General features: G+C 36.5%; 1 protein-coding gene across 1 annotated transcript in view; it reads right to left on the bottom strand.

Moving 5' to 3' along the window:
• Positions 1–95: 95 nt before the first annotated feature.
• LOC124795954 (dynein axonemal heavy chain 6) overlaps positions 96–18,929 on the bottom strand; it is a 1,096,896-nt gene continuing 1,078,062 nt past the window's right edge. Inside the window, exon 69 of the mRNA XM_047260034.1 lies at positions 96–384. Within this exon, the coding sequence (XP_047115990.1) occupies positions 155–384 (230 nt within the window). The 3' untranslated portion in view covers positions 96–154. The remainder of the gene's footprint in view (positions 385–18,929) is intronic.

Here is an 18,929-nt window from a genome sequence, read left to right as displayed (position 1 = left end):
TCAGTTGTTCGAGAGCAGAAAATTCGAAAATTATATACAAATATTCCAATCTCTTCATTAAGAAATACAATTACAAAAGCTCCTTCTACGTTGCAGGACACAACACCAACCTAAATAAAAAATAAACAAACGTGCAAATAACTAGTATGCATATTCAGTCCGTTATTTGCGTTAACAGAGCTGCACCTTTCAAAATCCAGTAACTTTCCTCTTGCTTTGAAGGTAGATAAAAAGCAATGACGAAATTGGTACTGTGACCCGTAGTTGAAAGCACCCCAGCACGTTCAGATGTTTTATACAGTGGTGCGACATATCTTATTCCTTTGTAAGTAAGTGCAGTTACGGGCGTCAGTAAGGTCACAGGAAGAGGAGGATTCATTTCGCCTGTGAACACAGAAATTGAAATTTATTTTTCATCAACATCAAAGTACACAAATTTATTTTTACATAGTAGAACTGAGCGTGGCGATATCTGTGTATACAGAACTATAAAAAAGGTTTGAGGGAATAAAAGTTCGCATTATCCGAATGAATTACACAACTTAGGATGAGAAAACATTACTGTAAACATGCTGTCTCAAGACTTCAATTAAAATAAGATTGGGTACACCTCAAACTAAAGTAGTATTATAAACAGTGCAATCTCACTACTTCCTTGAGTTGTCCATACTAGGTACAGCAACTAACAGGCATGACAAACAACAGCTAAACAAGAGTATTAAGTTATTTAATAGAATACTCTTGTCTCTTCTGTGGATAACTCCAAATACAGGATAGTTTTAATTCGAAACTGAAGCATTAAGAAGATTCCATTTTATTGTCATATTAATAAGCTAATTGAGAAAAAGATTTTCTTTAGGTAACACAAATAATAAAAGTATGACAAAGCACAGACAATACAGAAAGGTCAAAAAATCTTACGTCCCTGAAGAGAAAACACTACAACCAAGAAATCTGAAAGATACACAATACATGAAAGCAGTGCAAAAACAGCAAAACAAACAAACATATTTTGATAGGTGGCTTAAGGAAATACAAGACAAACCTTTTTTTTTTTTTTTTTTTTTTTTTTTTTTTTTTTTTTTTTTTTTTTTTTTTTTAAAAAAAAAGGCAAATCCAGAACAGAAAAATCCCATTGTAAAAGCCACCAGAAAAGAGCTACCAATTGTGTACTAAAATATTCAGTGCATAAAGCGTAAACTTTTAACTGTAGAAGCACTATTGAGTGGAGGGCATAGGTGAAGAATAGGGTGTTTTACTGAACACTGCCCTCATGAATGTAGTATGAACACTGGCTTCGTGAACAGGGAGGACATCAATGCAACCAACAGAACTATTCACTGGCATCACACTTTTGAAAGTCAGAGCATAAAAATGTCAGCTGCATATTTGTGAAAAATTGGTTTATAAACAATGTAAAGACTAGAACTTATCAAGTAAAATGCAGTATTGGGTCATTCAATGTCAAGTGGCTTAAATTTAGACAAGCTTCCCACTCGACCATCTTCAATTTTGATGAAATTTTTACAGAATGTACCTATAGACCTTACATGAAGCACTGCCAAATTACAGCTTCATAATTAGTAGGCTATGGTTGGGCCACTAGCCACCTTTTTGTAAAAGCTCGTTTTTTGACATTGTGACTAAAATGAATAAAAGATCAACTTTGTTTTACCATTGTTCAGGATCTAAGAGACATGTCATGCTGAAACTTTTTGATCCTGTTCAACTTTTTGGTTACAATAGCTTAGTTGTATTACAAAAGGTCAAACTAAGGTAAATTCATCAAAGTGGCTCATAAATCTTGTCATACCAAATTTTGATTATACTTTATTGGCTTGTATCTGGTAAAAGAGTAAGTTTCTGAAGCTAATGCTTTAGTTATCTCAGACTGCCAGCATGTCAAAGCTATGCAGTTGGCACCCAGATCGCTTGAGTTATCAAAGTGTGCACCTAAAAAATTTTATCAGTCAATTTTGGCTCACTTTCAAAAGGGACCACTGAAATTTGATTTTTCTCGGCACCACTGAAAAGAGCTCACCTTGTTTGATCAGAAAAAGTTAAAATTTTAACTTGGACACTCTGCATTTAACAACAAATAAACTTATGTTTTCATTACATTACATTAACTTTCTTGACATTGTGTCTTAAATGAAGAAATGATCAGCTTTGATTTACCATTACTCAGGATCTAAGAAACCTGTCACACTGAAACTTTGTGATCCTGTTCAACGCTTTGGGTACAAAATCGTAGGTATGGTAAATTCATCATAGTGTGCTATCAAAGTGGCCCATAAATCTTGTCGTACCAAATGAACTTACATTTATATTACATTAAAAAATATATGTACCAGTCATACTCTATATGGTTCCCAAGCCAGTTCTTATTAATTCATTTGCTGAAATTTGCTACTAATAGCAATTACAGTTGATTCTAACAGGCTATAATGTCGGCCCATGCTTGTTGCTGATGGAGCTGGACTGACAGAAATAATGTGTTGGTTTGGAATCCAACAAGCATCCTGCCTAGCTGGCCAATAGAATGATTGTGCAGGCCCATTAGGGTGCATGAAACTGACTAAAACATCATTTTCTTCTTCTGAAACTTCAGACACATTTATCAATCCACGATTTTCCATCATATATACAGGCAATGTATTGGCCCGGTTGTAAGGCTGTAATATTTCTGAATGAAACTGTTGCTTGACTTTGGTCAATATTTGCCACAAAAAAATTTGTATCATGGATACTCTTCTAACACAAACTTGCTTTTCATTTAATGGCACAAAATGGTGATTCTCTCTTGTTCCTGATACTGTGCAGCCATTTTTGAACCTTGCTTCATGCTCAGTTTTTAATGTTTCAATTTCTTCTTTTGAAACAAAAATGAATTGGGTTGCTTTGATATTCTTTGTACAGTATTTAAACAAATCAGTTGGTGTCAAAATCTAGTCCTCAGTTGGTGTTTGAAGGCTTGCTCTTGCTGTCAGGCACTTTACAATTCTTCCAGTTCCATCACATGGAGATTTTCCATGGTTTGTAGCAAAAAAGTTCCATTCAGCTGAGATTCCAAAGTCATTTTGGTGGTGGCAGGGATTAAGAAAATTTTTGAAGTTTTTGTACTGCGCTGCTGACCTATCACTGAAGTAGTAAATGCGTCTGATTTTTCCAAGGAGACACTTTAGATTTTCAATTAATTTCACTATAAAAGCATGTACAATGATTGCACCATGTTTCAGGCTGTCACTTATTATACAGTAGCTGATGCTGCTGATGTCCAAGTTATTTCTGAAGTACACAATAAATGGGTGTAAAGTTGCTTGGCTGTTATTCCAGTGAAAACCTTGAGCTGAATCCTGGACAATGAAGGAACAATTTTCAGCAAAGTCCATTAATATGATCAGTTCAGTTGGCTTACAGCTTTCTTTTATGCAGTGTAGGTCCTTGCTCTGCTGCTTTGTGACATAATGATGAGTGGAAAGTTTGTCAGTTTTTGAAATCATATCTTCAATAAAATCCTCGGTGGTCATCTGCTTGGTTTCTAACGTGCCTCTATCAGTGTGCACCCACTGTTTGAACTCAGTGATATCATATGGATCACTGTCTTCAAAACTACTTTCTAAAAACTGTTCCTCTAGCCATCTCTGCTTAGCCATTTTGCACTTCCTGTCGATCTCATTTTTGAGACGTTTGTATTCCTTTTTGCCTGCTTCATTTACTGCATTTTTATATTTTCTCCTTTGATCAATTAAGTTCAATATTTCTTCTGTTACCCAAGGATTTCTACTAGCCCTTGTCTTTTTACCTACTTGAGCCTCTGCTGCCTTCACTACTTCATCCCTCAAAGCTACCCATTCTTCTTCTACTGTATTTCTTTCCCACATTCCTGTCAATTGTTCCCTTATGCTCTCCTTGAAACTCTCTACAACCTCTGGTTCTTTCAGTTTATCCAGGTCCCATCTCCTTAAATTCCCACCTTTTTGCAATTTCTTCAGTTTTAATCTACAGTTCATAACCAATAGATTGTGATCAGAGTCCACATCTGCCCCTGGAAACGTCTTACAATTTAAAACCTGGTTCCTAAATCTCTGTCTTACCATTATATAATCTATCTGAAACCTGTCAGTATCTCCAGGCTTCTTCCATGTATACAACCTTCTTTTATGATTCTTGAACCAAGTGTTAGCTATCATTAAGTTGTGCTCTGTGCAAAATTCTACCAGACTGCTTCCTCTTTCATTTCTTCCCCCCAATCCATATTCACCTACTACGTTTCCTTCTCTTCCTTTTCCTACTACCGAATTCCAGTCACCCATGACTATTAAATTTTTGTCTCCCTTCACTATCTGAATAATTTCTTTTATTTCATCATACATTTCTTCAATTTCTTCGTCATCTGCAGAGCTAGTTGGCATATAAACTTGTACTACTGTGGTAGGTGTGGGCTTCGTGTCTATCTTGGCCACAATAATGTGTTCACTATGCTGTTTGCAGTAGCTTACCCGCACTCCTATTTTTTTATTCATTATTAAACCTACTCCTGCATTCCCCCGTTTTGATTTTGTATTTATAACCCTGTATTCGCCTGACCAAAAGTCTTGTTCCTCCTGCCACCTAACTTCACTAATTCCCACTATATCTAACTTTAACCTATCCATTTCCCTTTTTAAATTTTCTAATCTACCTGCCCGATTAAGGGATCTGACATTCCATGCTCCGATCCGTAGAACGCCAGTTTTGTTTTCTATCTCCTGAACTCCACATATCATTTTAATTACCTTCTTTTCTACGATGAGTGTTTTGGCAAGAGTGAGGAGTTACCCCATAATAAAATTCAATGCAAACGAAAATATGAAAAATATATTAACTTAATGATTTTTATGTCTCAGAGTTGACAATTATTTTTATGACAAAAGCAGTCAACCTAAAGGTTGCAGCATGCCTACTACATGAGTCTTCCAATAGCTTTAATCACTAAGCACATTCAAGAACTTAAAACTTACTACTTCGTTCATTTATTTATTTTTTGTTGACAACCAACTCTCATAGCAGGTGGGTTTTTTTTCCAGCACAAAACTGGACGAGTCTCTTTGTGTTACAACAACTAAAAAGAAAGTTTAAAACCATCATGGACTGTTTTCCCAGTGGGTACTTCCGATTGAAATACACTGGTACATCATTAAAATAGAACAAAGGCAGCAATGGGCCAATAATTGAACCCTTTGGAAAACTGATCATGAATTCTCTCCATGATGATGATGATGATATGGCATCCCTGTTTGTATTGCTCAAACTTTCGGCATCCTGTTTTTAAATAGTAACTAAACCAGGCATGTGATGAACCATGTATCCCGTAAAAATTATTAACAGAATACCTCATCACCTTAAATATTGTAATGAGATGTTCACTGTTACAAAAAATATGAAAGTATTATTGACACATCAATAGTTGTATTACAGTGTATGGAACGGCCTACCATACAGTAAAAACTTGTAATTGTAATCAACGTAATAGTTGATCACTTGCATGCCATCATTGCTGGAATTATTGCTGCAGAAATATATTTTTAGAGCTGTACATGATAATAATCTAAATATGTGACATATCCTACATCCTAGGCATGTATGCCATCATAGACTGGAAATAAAATAAAATGGTTGTAGGCCTAAGAATAAACTAGCAGCCACATAGTAGTTACAAATATACAACTTTAATAATAGAAAAACTACAACACAGTAACGGCCTATAAATTAAATTTACAAGGAGACTATTAAAACAAACTGACTTTTTTCCCAGCCATCTTATGTATTTCAACTGATACATATTGTATGTTACATATAGGTCTTGATATTTTCATTATACAGTGGCAATTACATAGGGTGTTCTACAGTTTAGTGCATTTATAGTACAGATTGCAGCATAATACATACACAACATTTTACAGTGTCTTCAGTTCTGTACAGTATAGAAATAATTCCCTTTTATATGTATATCAAAATTCAGTGAGAGTGATAGTTACTTCCATTTTCTTGGTTTTGCCTGTGTCATATTTTTGGATTTTCCTTGTATTAACTAGTAAATTTGTTTGAGCAATGATTTATCAGACTGAATGCAGTATATCTTACCAAACAGAATTTTAGCTTTTCCAGAAGAATCTTGTGCATAACCAAAAAACAATTTTTAATAATCACAGAACACACCAATTACTGATTCTTCCTTGCCTCGCGTTATCTGCATCTAATCCACAAGCTACTGAGTTGCTAAAGTAGTGGATTTAATTTTTTGGAATCTATGTTGGCTCCTGCCTAGGATTTTCTGTGATGCAAACAAGTTTATTAATATATTATACAGAATGTGTTCTAAGATATTTGATCTAATTGGTCTAGTGCTAAGAGGTCTGCAGTTTTCAGGTACTGCAGTCATCTCTTTTGTAAAAAGGTAGCACCAAAGCAATTTTTAACACTCTGGATACAGTACACCTGTGATGGCTTCGTTACTCATGTTTGTCATGCATTTAACAACAAGTTTAAATCACACTTTAATATTCATATTTGAGATACTATAGATGTCTTGAGTATTAGTGCTTTTCAACTTATTTATGATTGTCATTGCTTCTTCCTCACTTGTTGGACACAGGTACATAGAATTTTATAATGAACATCTTTTCTCTGGTAAAACATTTATAGCACTTCTTGTTGGCGTTAACATATCCTTTGGAAAACTTATAAATACATTTATGAACTAGTCATTAAACGATTTGGCTGTAGATTCTGGGTTTCTTTGTAATGAATTACCCATTTGATTTCATGAGGCTGTTATTTATACATGTTGCCTTTTCTGTTTCTGAATTATGCTTTGTATCGTGTTGATAATGTCCTGTTCAATAGCCGTTTTCTGTGCATATTTTATTTGTTGAGTGTAGATTTTTTTTTTATGTAGTACCATTTTAAATGCAAGCAATTAGTTTTATATCTAATGATTCTGTATAGTACTTTAAGCCTTTTGCTCAAAAACTAATGCCCATGTAATCCATCTGTTCTGCCTTTCTTTACTTGTTACACATGGGCATTAGTTTTTGAGCAAAAGGCTTAAAGTACTATACAGAATCATTAGATATAAAACTAATTGCTTGCATTTAAAATGGTACTACATAAAAAAAAAATCTACACTCAACAAATAAAATATGCACAGAAAACGGCTATTGAACAGGACATTATCAACACGATACAAAGCATAATTCAGAAACAGAAAAGGCAACATGTATAAATAACAGCCTCATGAAATCAAATGGGTAATTCATTACAAAGAAACCCAGAATCTACAGCCAAATCGTTTAATGACTAGTTCATAAATGTATTTATAAGTTTTCCAAAGGATATGTTAACGCCAACAAGAAGTGCTATAAATGTTTTACCAGAGAAAAGATGTTCATTATAAAATTCTATGTACCTGTGTCCAACAAGTGAGGAAGAAGCAATGACAATCATAAATAAGTTGAAAAGCACTAATACTCAAGACATCTATAGTATCTCAAATATGAATATTAAAGTGTGATTTAAACTTGTTGTTAAATGCATGACAAACATGAGTAACGAAGCCATCACAGGTGTACTGTATCCAGAGTGTTAAAAATTGCTTTGGTGCTACCTTTTTACAAAAGAGATGACTGCAGTACCTGAAAACTGCAGACCTCTTAGCACTAGACCAATTAGATCAAATATCTTAGAACACATTCTGTATAATATATTAATAAACTTGTTTGCATCACAGAAAATCCTAGGCAGGAGCCAACATAGATTCCAAAAAATTAAATCCACTACTTTAGCAACTCAGTAGCTTGTGGATTAGATGCAGATAACGCGAGGCAAGGAAGAATCAGTAATTGGTGTGTTCTGTGATTATTAAAAATTGTTTTTTGGTTATGCACAAGATTCTTCTGGAAAAGCTAAAATTCTGTTTGGTAAGATATACTGCATTCAGTCTGATAAATCATTGCTCAAACAAATTTACTAGTTAATACAAGGAAAATCCAAAAATATGACACAGGCAAAACCAAGAAAATGGAAGTAACTATCACTCTCACTGAATTTTGATATACATATAAAAGGGAATTATTTCTATACTGTACAGAACTGAAGACACTGTAAAATGTTGTGTATGTATTATGCTGCAATCTGTACTATAAATGCACTAAACTGTAGAACACCCTATGTAATTGCCACTGTATAATGAAAATATCAAGACCTATATGTAACATACAATATGTATCAGTTGAAATACATAAGATGGCTGGGAAAAAAGTCAGTTTGTTTTAATAGTCTCCTTGTAAATTTAATTTATAGGCCGTTACTGTGTTGTAGTTTTTCTATTATTAAAGTTGTATATTTGTAACTACTATGTGGCTGCTAGTTTATTCTTAGGCCTACAACCATTTTATTTTATTTCCAGTCTATGATGGCATACATGCCTAGGATGTAGGATATGTCACATATTTAGATTATTATCATGTACAGCTCTAAAAATATATTTCTGCAGCAATAATTCCAGCAATGATGGCATGCAAGTGATCAACTATTACGTTGATTACAATTACAAGTTTTTACTGTATGGTAGGCCGTTCCATACACTGTAATACAACTATTGATGTGTCAATAATACTTTCATATTTTTTGTAACAGTGAACATCTCATTACAATATTTAAGGTGATGAGGTATTCTGTTAATAATTTTTACGGGATACATGGTTCATCACATGCCTGGTTTAGTTACTATTTAAAAACAGGATGCCGAAAGTTTGAGCAATACAAACAGGGATGCCATATCATCATCATCATCATGGAGAGAATTCATGATCAGTTTTCCAAAGGGTTCAATTATTGGCCCATTGCTGCCTTTGTTCTATTTTAATGATGTACCAGTGTATTTCAATCGGAAGTACCCACTGGGAAAACAGTCCATGATGGTTTTAAACTTTCTTTTTAGTTGTTGTAACACAAAGAGACTCGTCCAGTTTTGTGCTGGAAAAAAAACCCACCTGCTATGAGAGTTGGTTGTCAACAAAAAATAAATAAATGAACGAAGTAGTAAGTTTTAAGTTCTTGAATGTGCTTAGTGATTAAAGCTATTGGAAGACTCATGTAGTAGGCATGCTGCAACCTTTAGGTTGACTGCTTTTGTCATAAAAATAATTGTCAACTCTGAGACATAAAAATCATTAAGTTAATATATTTTTCATATTTTCGTTTGCATTGAATTTTATTATGGGGTAACTCCTCACTCTTGCCAAAACACTCATCGTAGAAAAGAAGGTAATTAAAATGATATGTGGAGTTCAGGAGATAGAAAACAAAACTGGCGTTCTACGGATCGGAGCATGGAATGTCAGATCCCTTAATCGGGCAGGTAGATTAGAAAATTTAAAAAGGGAAATGGATAGGTTAAAGTTAGATATAGTGGGAATTAGTGAAGTTAGGTGGCAGGAGGAACAAGACTTTTGGTCAGGCGAATACAGGGTTATAAATACGAAATCAAAACGGGGGAATGCAGGAGTAGGTTTAATAATGAATAAAAAAATAGGAGTGCGGGTAAGCTACTGCAAACAGCATAGTGAACACATTATTGTGGCCAAGATAGACACGAAGCCCACACCTACCACAGTAGTACAAGTTTATATGCCAACTAGCTCTGCAGATGACGAAGAAATTGAAGAAATGTATGATGAAATAAAAGAAATTATTCAGATAGTGAAGGGAGACAAAAATTTAATAGTCATGGGTGACTGGAATTCGGTAGTAGGAAAAGGAAGAGAAGGAAACGTAGTAGGTGAATATGGATTGGGGGGAAGAAATGAAAGAGGAAGCAGTCTGGTAGAATTTTGCACAGAGCACAACTTAATGATAGCTAACACTTGGTTCAAGAATCATAAAAGAAGGTTGTATACATGGAAGAAGCCTGGAGATACTGACAGGTTTCAGATAGATTATATAATGGTAAGACAGAGATTTAGGAACCAGGTTTTAAATTGTAAGACGTTTCCAGGGGCAGATGTGGACTCTGATCACAATCTATTGGTTATGAACTGTAGATTAAAACTGAAGAAATTGCAAAAAGGTGGGAATTTAAGGAGATGGGACCTGGATAAACTGAAAGAACCAGAGGTTGTAGAGAGTTTCAAGGAGAGCATAAGGGAACAATTGACAGGAATGTGGGAAAGAAATACAGTAGAAGAAGAATGGGTAGCTTTGAGGGATGAAGTAGTGAAGGCAGCAGAGGCTCAAGTAGGTAAAAAGACAAGGGCTAGTAGAAATCCTTGGGTAACAGAAGAAATATTGAACTTAATTGATCAAAGGAGAAAATATAAAAATGCAGTAAATGAAGCAGGCAAAAAGGAATACAAACGTCTCAAAAATGAGATCGACAGGAAGTGCAAAATGGCTAAGCAGAGATGGCTAGAGGACAAATGTAAGGATGTAGAGGCTTGTCTCACCAGGGGTAAGATAGATACTGCCTACAGGAAAATTAAAGAGACCTTTGGAGAGAAGAGAACCACTTGTACGAATATCAAGAGCTCAGATGGAAACCAAGTTCTAAGCACAGAAGGGAAAGCAGAAAGGTGGAAGAAGTATATAGAGGGTCTATACAAGGGCGATGTACTTGAGGACAATATTATGGAAAATGAAGAGGATGTAGATGAAGATGAAATGGGAGATATGATACTGCGTGAAGAGTTTGACAGAGCACTGAGAGACCTGAGTCGAAACAAGGCCCCGGGAGTAGACAACATTCCATTAGAACTACTGACAGCCTTGGGAGAGCCAGTCCTGACAAAACTCTACCATCTGGTGAGCAAGATATATGAGACAGGCGAAATACCCTCAGACTTCAAGAAGAATATAATAATTCCAATCCCAAAGAAAGCAGGTGTTGACAGATGTGAAAATTACCGAACTATCAGTTTAATAAGTCACGGCTGCAAAATACTAATATGAATTCTTTACAGACGAATGGAAAAACTAGTAGAAGCCGACCTCGGGGAAGATCAGTTTGGCTTCCGTAGAAATATAGGAACACGTGAGGCAATATTGACCCTACGACTTATCTTAGAAGCTAGATTAAGGAAAGGCAAACCTACGTTTCTAGCATTTGTAGACTTAGAGAAAGCTTTTGACAATGTTGACTGGAATACTCTCTTTCAAATTCTAAAGGTGGCAGGGGTAAAATACAGGGATCGAAAGGCTATTTACAACTTGTACAGAAACCAGATGGCAGTTATAAGAGTCGAAGGACATGAAAGGGAAGCAGTGGTTGGGAAGGGAGTGAGACAGGGTTGTAGCCTGTCCCCGATGTTATTCAATCTGTATATTGAGCAAGCAGTGAAGGAAACAAAAGAAAAATTCGGAGTAGGTATTAAAATCCATGGAGAAGAAATAAAAACATTGAGGTTCGCCGATGACATTGTAATTCTGTCAGAGACAGCAAAGGACTTGGAAGAGCAGTTGAACGGAATGGACACTGTCTTGAAAGGAGGATATAAGATGAACATCAACAAAAGTAAAACGAGGATAACGGAATGTAGTCGAATAAAGTCGGGTGATGCTGAGGGAATTAGATTAGGAAATGAGACATTTAAAGTAGTAAAGGAGTTTTGCTATTTGGGGAGCAAAATAACTGATGATGGTCGAAGTAGAGAGGATATAAAATGTAGACTGGCAATGGCAAGGAAATCGTTTCTGAAGAAGAGAAATTTGTTAACATCGAGTGTAGATTTAAATGTCAGGAAGTCGTTTATGAAAGTATTTGTATGGAGTGTAGCCATGTATGGAAGTGGAACATGGGCAATAAATAGTTTGGACAAGAAGAGAATAGAAGCTTTTGAAATGTGGTGCTACAGAAGAATGCTGAAGATTAGATGGGTAGATCACATAACTAATGAGGAGGTATTGAATAGGATTGGGGAGAAGAGAAATTTGTGGCACAACTTGACCAGAAGAAGGGATCGGTTGGTAGGACATGTTCTGAGGCATCAAGGGATCACCAATTTAGTATTGGAGGGCAGCGTGGAGGGTAAAAATCGTAGAGGGAGACCAAGAGATGAATACACTAAGCAGATTCAGAAGGATTTAGGTTGCAGTAGTTACTGGGAGATGAAGCAGCTTGCACAGGATAGAGTAGCATGGAGAGATGCATCAAACCAGTCTCAGGACTGAAGACCACAACAACAACACCACATGTGGAGTTCACATGTGTACATCTTGCATGCTCCTGTTTAAATATTGGGAGTAAACCACATTCTCGCCATACATTTATTTGCTCATTAAATTTGTTGTCAACAATCAGTTGGGTTTTGAGAGTAATAGAGAAATTGACCAATCGATTACTACAAAGAAGAGTTATCTGCGGTTCCTTCTAATGAACCTAACAAAATTGCTGGTACCTTATAACGTGTAAAGTGTTATACATAGGATATTTAGAATTTAAGGTCTTCAATTCATTTAAAAAGAACACCAGGATTTTTTATTACATATAAACTACAATAACTATCAGCTATTTTTCTGCATAATTGCCCCTTAGATTAAGGTGCTTGTCGTATTAAACAAATTTACCAATGCACATGTAGAATTCAGCTGTCTCTGAGACAACTCATAGTCTTAATACCCTCCTTTAACATGTTGACTGCTGCACACATGTTGATGGATATTTCACCTCAAGGCCAGGTCAGGCACTTAGGGCTAGGGATGAGGCTCTGCTGTAGCTGGTGGTGGCTACATGAAGTGAGGCATAAGGCTTCGCTATGGCCGCCGGAAACCTTGTGGCAGTAAACAAGTTAACTCATCATCTTGAGACTGCTATGACCCTAGCAATTTCTTCATGTTGAGGGATAAAAATTGTTGGCTGCCAAATCAGGTGTTTGGAGGATGATAAAACAATTCCCAATTGAAGCAACATTTGTATGCATGTGGCACTGGACTAGTGTTATAATGCACAAAAGTGATGCCAGAACTCACGCCTTTCATTCTGGATGACTCTTCTCAGTGTGTTTAGAGTTTCACAACAAATTTCAGAGTTTAATGTAGGTCCGTAAAATCAGCAGGGAGCACTCCCTTTCTGTCCCAAAAAAAAGTTTTTGTGCAGAAAGTATTTGGCAACACTTTCAAGACTCGTGTGGCGATCTAGTGTGGCTCATGCCATTGACAGACTTTTTGTCTCCACATTAACACATGCAACTCATGTTCCATGTTTTGTCACAGTGTTACCCAGGAATTCATCTCCTTCTGCACTGTATCACATCAGAATCGTTACTGAGGCTCCCAATCTGTTCATTTTGTGGTCATAGTCCAGAAGCTTTGGGACCCATTGTGCACAAAATCTGTAATAACCAAGCTTATTATTAACATGTTTGTACAATGCTATCTGTGATATCCTGACTGATAAATCTGTAGGCCCCTGACGATTTTGTCTTATTCTGTCAGCGATCCATGCAACAAGTTCATTTGTCATAGCAGATGATCATAAGCTTGTTGTTCATCAAGGAAGTTCATCTGACATTCCCAAAACAAACAGCACCATTCACTTACAGCATCATCACTCATAATGTTTTCTCCATATACTTAACGAAGTTCACTTTGAACATCTAAAGTTATTTTCGCACACAGAAAACAGACTGCAGCATGTAATTTACAGGTGGTGGGATTTTCAATGTTACGGCGTATAAAACTTAACATTAATCTTTCTGTGGCAGTACCATACTCGTACTTAGTCGTGTAACACAGTTAATGCTGAAATCACTCTGATACCCTACTCTTCCCCATTCCACACAATGTTGGAAATTACTTTCCAAACAGCTCACATTTATTGTTCTGCAGAGACTAATGTGTAATTTGTAACACATGTGATATGAACTGGTGTACATCTTTATGCTTCAGTAATAGGCTCCTGATATATTCCATTGAGCTTTTTTACTTCTAAATACAGAGCAGAAGTGAAAAAATGTGCTAGCATCCCATGGTGAGTATGCTCAGTAATTTGAATAAATTCCTGCAGGAATATTTGGGATTGGCACTATTCATGATTCTGATGACCCACTTTCGTAGGATATAAAGTATGCTGCTTTTTTTTTTTTGTGCAACTGGGTGCTATCATGTGAATGGCAGATGCTGCTGACTTCAATGTAGGAAACTAAAATCGATATCAGTGGTCTCCTGCTGTCATCCTGTCCTAGTTAATCAGTTTCATGTTCAGTATGGATTTTTAAAGTTCGTTTTATAAATGAGCATACAATGTATTGAATTGCAATGCCGTTTTTTTGAGTCCAAAGTGACTTTTATTGAAGATGTCATGCTTACTGAGATGTTCCACAGCCTTTTTGTATATATAACCTTTACAAGCACTTTAGAAAGGCATAAGAGAAACACACACATCAGCTGTAGTTGGCCACTGAAACAAGTTCAATGACAAGTGAAAATTTGTGCCGGACCGGGTTTTGAACCTGGATTTTCTGCTTTACACGAGTGGTCACCTTAACACATTTCTTCAGCCCAAATTCTCAACCTGTTGCACACTACCTACATAGTGCCCATTGTCCATTATCCTCGTGGCTTGCAGCTGTACCTGATTACTGCAACAGTTTGGACGTAATGTGCATCCACACTGAAGATATCATTATTAGCTGTCAAGGTTAATATATATGTCTGAAAGCAATGAGGTTTATGAACAGTGGATGCTACGTAGGTAGTGCGTGACAGTTTGAGAATTTAGATTGAATGGGAAGTGTGCTTTGATAGCCAACGTGGTTAAGATGATCGATCATGTAAAGTGGGAAATCTGCTTCAGCCCCAATCCAACACAAATTTTAACTTGTCACCATTGAATTTATTTCAGTGCCCAATTGCGACTGGTGTCTGGGTTCTCTTACGCTGTGTATGTATATGGCCATTGACAACACATATAATAATAATACAGAAAGTACTTTTTAAAATATTTAAAGATATTTGCAGACCTCTGTTTTACCATCTTTCGTGAAAATTGGTTTAACAATTGCTAATTGATTCTGTCAAAAACAGTTCGTTCTTTCAATGATTCGTTAAATATGTGAATAAGTATGTAGCTTATCAATTTATAATACTGTTTAGAACCAAGTTGGATATGTTGTCCACACCAGAGGAGTTTTTGCTTTTCATTCTTTTGATTAGGCTCTCTTAATTTATCTTGTGTGACTGGGATTATAAAAATTTGGTACATTTTGTTCCATCTAGTTTCTTGGAAAAGGTTCGTGTCACAGATGTGTTAAAACCAGTCTGACAAGCTGCTTTAATGAAATTGATACTGAAGATGTTAGCTACAGTTACCCCTTCATCTACAATTTGATTATTACTGTACTCTTCTATCATGTCTGGAGCTTCTGTGATTTTACCTGTCTTCCTTCTTCCCACATTCCAAACCTTTTATACTTTATTATGTGACCTTTCGATTTCAGACTTTATGTATATACTCTTGGGTTTTCTCTAACTGTTTGGATTGTTGCAATGTTTTTTTTATAGTGCAGGCTACCCTTAACATCATGGGATATTACGAGTGCAGCATAAAGCTAAAGCCAATGAAATTTCTTTAGTAGGTTCAACAAAGTCTTGGGGTGATAGGTACAAAGTCCTAGCTCAATATCTCCTTTGGTTTCATTTCTACAGCTCCTCAGTGTTAGTGTTCCCAAGTTTGCACCACTTTCATGCATGCCAAAGTGCCAATTTAGGATAACTGTAACAGAAGGTGCACTTGGCTTACAAACCTCTGCTTTTGTGTACTGAAACAACTTCTTGTCCTGAATAAAAATATGTTACTGACTAGATTCTGAATATATCTGGTGACAGCTGTATTTTTTCACAAATGGCACAAAGTTCATCCATCTGTAATCAGCTGTAAATCACAATTTTATGGATGGATATGGCCAAGAATATGTAATAAAACATTTGTGCTTTTTGTGCAATAGCTTCTGCCCTTCTCTGTCAAAATTTATGCACCTCCAAATTGGATGAAAACATGGGAATGCAGGATTTACAGCCAACTGCCATTTCTGTTGACTCATAAAGTTTTCAAGACTGAACAGAAACTCTGTCTTGCCTGAATCTGTCCACAAAATTATGACGTACAACTGGTTAAAGATGAGGTCTCCAAGTCATACAATGAATTTTCTACCAGTTTTTAAGAAGTGCAGCTGTCTCATGATGTATTTAAAAATCTAATCAATAATACATTCTTATTCAGCACAAAAAGTTGATTAAGTATACAGAAGCAGACTTTCATAATTTAAGAGTGCCTTTCATTACTGTCATCTAAACTTGGCACTTTAACATGTGTGTAGGTGGTGTAAACCTGGGAACCCTGTATATGAGAGTCTGTAGAAATGGAACCAACATAGATATTGAGCTGAAACTTTGTACACATCCATCCAAGACATTGTGGAATCTTCCCATAAATTAATTAGATATGGAAATGGCTGAGTAGGGGCACTGCTTCAATTGATGTGGAGTGACCTAGCTGTAAACATTGTGTTGTTCGTTTTGGAAAGATTGCTTCAAACAGGGCAATAAATTCACTGTAGGTGAGGTTCAGTTTGATGCACACAACACTTTATCCAGCGAAAACAGAAAATTGCTCAGGCCTTAACAGCTTTTCATCCCTCATGTAACCAAATCAATAACACTCATGAGATATGAGGAGAAACAAAAAGGTTATGGCCCTCCCCCATCTCACCCCTTAACCACTCACCGACCTCCCTGCCACATACACACAGAGGGGGGTGGGGAGGGGGAGGAGAGGGGGGGGGGTTGTGTAGTAGTCTACCTTCATATACCTATTACAATGTTCCATGAAATAATAGTTGTATATCTTTCTGAGACTTTGCTTTTATTTTTGAATTTTTACCATCATTACTACCTACATTTATGCTTTTTCAATATGTCTGTGGTTAGAACAGTTTCAGAAGAACTGTTATTGTAGGAACTGTAGTGCAAGTTTCAAAAATACCTTCCAAGTGGAACTTGCTTGTCTAGGGTCTAGAGTATTGATTCCCAAGTTTTCGATTTTCAGACAACTGATACTCATGTTTTTTTTCTTTTTCACTGTACTAAGAAATGATGAGTGAATGGGATTCTTGGTTCTGCTTATTTCCAAATTTTTGCAAAACTGTTTTATGTTAATACGCCCTTCCTTGTAATTTAGTCCATTGATAAATTCACTTTTTATTCTAGATTGTTCAGTCTTTGACCAAAATCTTATTTAAAAGTCCTTTATCAAAATCTGCATGGGTTGTGTCATCATTAGTATACTGATTACCCAACTTAATGTAATGCTTCATCCTCTAGAAACTCCGTAACAAACTTGATTTTCATAATATCAGTGGATTTATTAACTTTGAAGTAAGTTAATAATTTGGGTAGCTGGTCATATTTTCACAGCACTTGTCATGGTATGCTAGTGACACACTGCAGAGAGAGGTAGCAGTGGTAGAATTTGAATGTTTAGGTTTCATAATATTCATATTTTATTCTTCTTCTTTGTTGTAAGTTGTAGGCTCATACTCCATCTTGAAACACAACTTTTTTATACTGGTCTAGAGGATGCTCGGCTTTATTTTGTTAAATAATATGAACATTGGTGGACTTTCTGCTATTGAATAGAAATGTTTTTAGTCATTTCATTTCACAATACAAATTAACATCAGCCACCATCCTGACACAGCACACATAACTTGTACTCCATCCTTGCACTTCAAACTCATACTAAAAAATCGCCAAACACAAAGATTTACCTTTAACAACATGCAGCAAAGAAATTATCATCATATGTAGCAAAGAAATTATCATCATATGTCAATCTATTTTGAAAAATCATCTTTGAAACATACATGTCAAAAATAAAGTACAAATAATTTTTTATGACTGCTTATCATTTTAAGAAGACCATACTCATTATTATAATTACATTAAGTGTTTATATATGTTGACGTTTATACATTTTCGAATAGCTATATGGTGATGGATTTCTGGGCTTCAACTCTTTTAAATTTGGAATCAGTCATTTCATATGATCCAAGATTGGTTAGTACATTCACTTTGATATAACCCGTATAATTACATGCTGCATGCCATTATCGCTGAGCTGACAATGCGCCTCACAAAACTGAAACGCTGCGACATCAACCTGCACATGCCACTGGTTGTGATGTGACAGATGGCAGCCCAGCCTGCACTGACCCCACCTCCAGTTGCTGCCACTCATCCTGCCCTCAAAGTACTGTCCGATTTATCATGCACTGCCACCACTCCGTCCAGCCGTGCCGCAGCTCATCTGCCACCCTTCAACCCAAAGGACCTCAACCTATGGTTTTCTTCAGTGGATGCTACCTTTGCTGGCTGCAGCATCATTCAGGATGCCAAGTTGCCATGGTAATCAACTAGTTCAAGTTGACATAACAGAATGTAAGTCTGCGATCTTGTGGCCCCAGCAACCAGCCACTATGAGAAACTCTGATGCTGTCTCGTGACGCATCTCACATTTTCTGAAATGCAGAGCATCTGGGTTCTTCTTTCCCTCAGGCTGTGTTGGAACTTATAAGCCTCTCAATTCCTGCCCCACCACTGAAGTCTGATGGAGCCTCATGTCTCTAACCATTTTCTTTATTACAGCTGGCTGACTTGCCTCCTGGCTCCAATACAGACAGTAGTGGCATCAAACACTGACTTCTCCTTCACCGATGGGATGCATGAGATGCTGGCTTACCTACCCTTGAGCATTGCCACCATGTGCCAATCTCGCCCCCACAGGTGCAGCCAGCTGGTTGTCACCTTGCTAGTCACCCCCACCCCCTTCCCCGTGCTCACCCTCACCTCTTGACGTGCCACTAATGACATCACGGGCCCAGCTCCTCCCCAATGGC

Source organism: Schistocerca piceifrons, chromosome 4 (assembly GCF_021461385.2).
Source record: "Schistocerca piceifrons isolate TAMUIC-IGC-003096 chromosome 4, iqSchPice1.1, whole genome shotgun sequence".
NCBI lineage: Eukaryota > Metazoa > Arthropoda > Insecta > Orthoptera > Acrididae > Schistocerca > Schistocerca piceifrons.
This window is presented reverse-complemented; position numbering and strand designations above follow the sequence as displayed.